The following is a 2250-nucleotide window of genomic DNA, read 5'->3' on the forward strand; positions in this document are numbered from 1 at the left end:
CATTCACACATGGAGCACCACCCAGCCCTGGCCCTGCTCTCTCCTCATTGGCTCACTGGCTGTGACTGACAGTAACAGGAGCCAATGGCTCTTACTGTTGTCTCAGCCAATGCGGTGGAAGAGACCCGGGAGAACTGCTGCTGTCGTGCACATTGCTGGACCAAGATGGTGATTCGTGGTTGTTGTTCACACAGAAAGTTGACCAGTTTTTAGGGTTTTTCGTTTTCAGGGTGGTTGGCACCTCTTTTCAGGGAAGTTTGGAGTCCAGAGTGTACATGGAAGACAGTGTACATGAGAGGAGTACACAGGAGGACAGGCTGAGAAAAATGGCAGCTTCTTGCTTGAGCACAGAGAAGATCTGGTTTGACAAATACAAGTATGACGACGCAGAGAGACAGTATTATGAAGACCTGAGCAATGCCGGAACCAACGCTCACATCCAGACACAGGAGGACGGAGCAAGCACAATCCTCAGGGACATTGCCAGAGTCAGAGAGAATATCCAGAAATCGCTCGCCGGAAGCACAGCCGCAGCCCCCAACAGCAATGGAGACAGCGGTGACCTCCAGGACCGGGTCGCCAATCTAGAACACGAGAACCAGCATTTACATAAAGTGGTGAAGGATCTGCAGCTCGCCATCTCCAAGCTGGAAAGCCGGATCGGTGTGATGGAGAAAAATGCTACCCCAGAAAAAGTGGAAATAAAATTTCCGATTTTGTGCGAATTTCAAGCCTCAAAACCCGGCATAGCTTGTCCTCCCAGCCCGCCTCGTAAACTCAAGAAAGAGGAAGAGGATGACGACGACGATGATATTGACTTGTTCGGCAGCGATGATGAGGAAGATGCAGAAGCTGAGAGAATCAGAGAAGAGAGACTAAAGCAGTATGCAGAGAAGAAATCCAAGAAGCCTGGACTCATCGCCAAGTCCTCCATCCTGCTGGACGTGAAACCATGGGATGACGAGACGGACATGGCGAAGTTGGAGGAATGCGTTCGCACGGTTCAGATGGACGGTCTGCTCTGGGGCTCCTCCTAACTGGTTCCTGTGGGCTACGGCATCAAGAAGCTGCAGATACAGTGCGTGGTGGAAGATGACAAAGTGGGCACCGATCTCCTGGAGGAGGAGATCACCAAGTTTGAAGACTATGTGCAGAGCGTGGACATTGCAGCATTCAACAAAATCTAACATAACCTAAAGGCTGGACTGATCAACAATAAACGGCAATGAAACCTCAAAAAAAAAAAAAAAGATGGGGCTCAGGTAAGTATTAGGGGGGCTGCTGCACACAGAAGTTTTTTTATCTCCATGCATAGAATGCATAAAGGTAAAAAAAAACTTGACATATTGACGTCGGCAAAGTGGTTGTAGAATCCTGACTGGACGTCATATGACGTCCTCAGGATTCTGAGCCGCTGCGCGCCCCCGGGGGCGCGCATCGCAGCGATCGGTGTTGCAGGGTGTCAGTCTGACACCCCGCAACACCGATCTCGGTAAAGAGTCTCTCACGGAGGCTCTTTACCACGTGATCAGCCATGTCCAATCATGGCTGATCACGATGTAAACAGGAAGAGCCGTTGATGGCTCTTCCTCACTCGCGTCTGACAGACGCGAGTAGAGGAGAGCCGATCGGCGGCTCTCCTGACAGGGGGGGTTCACGCTGATTGTTTATCAGCGCAGCCCCCCCTCGGATCGCCACACTGGACCACCAGGGAAGGGCAAAAAAAACAAAAAAAGTCTGAAAAAAAAAAATGAAAAAAAAAAAAAGTCTGGAAAAAAATAAAAGATGCCAATCAGTGCCCACAAATGGGCACTGACTAGCAACATGGGGAAATCAGTGCCGCCTCACAGTGTCCATCAGTGCCACCCCACAGTGTCCATCAGTGCCACCCCACAGTGTCCATCAGTGCCACCCCACAGTGCCCATCCATGCCCAGTGCCCACCTATCAGTGCCCATCTGTGCCACCCATAAGTATCCATCAGTGCCACCCATAAGTGCCGCCCATGAGTGCCCATCTGTGCCGCCTATGAGTGCCCAGTGCCGCCCATGAGTGCCCATCAGTGCCGCCCATGAGTGCCCATCAGTGCCGCCCATGAGTGCCCATCAGTGCCGCCCATGAGTGCCCATCAGTGCCGCCCATGAGTGCCCATCAGTGCCGCCCATGAGTGCCCATCAGTGCCGCCTATGTGTGCCCATCAGTGCCGCCTATGTGTGCCCATCAGTGCCGCATACCAGCGCCGCCAATCAGT

General features: G+C 52.4%; 1 protein-coding gene across 1 annotated transcript; it reads left to right on the plus strand.

Annotated features, from left to right (window-relative positions):
• Positions 1-260: 260 nt before the first annotated feature.
• Positions 261-1250, plus strand: LOC120936239 (elongation factor 1-delta-like). The gene has a single exon (XM_040348446.1). It carries the CDS (start codon positions 276-278, stop codon positions 1035-1037), a length of 762 nt encoding a protein of 253 aa, XP_040204380.1. The 5' UTR covers positions 261-275; the 3' UTR covers positions 1038-1250.
• Positions 1251-2250: the final 1000 nt, after the last annotated feature.

The sequence above is a fragment of the Rana temporaria genome, chromosome 1, assembly GCF_905171775.1.
Source record: "Rana temporaria chromosome 1, aRanTem1.1, whole genome shotgun sequence".
NCBI lineage: Eukaryota > Metazoa > Chordata > Amphibia > Anura > Ranidae > Rana > Rana temporaria.

Bases quoted from the DNA above. Each gene is read 5' to 3' on its own strand.
- LOC120936239 (XM_040348446.1), top strand. From the start codon at position 276: ATGGAAGACAGTGTACATGAGAGGAGTACACAGGAGGACAGGCTGAGA.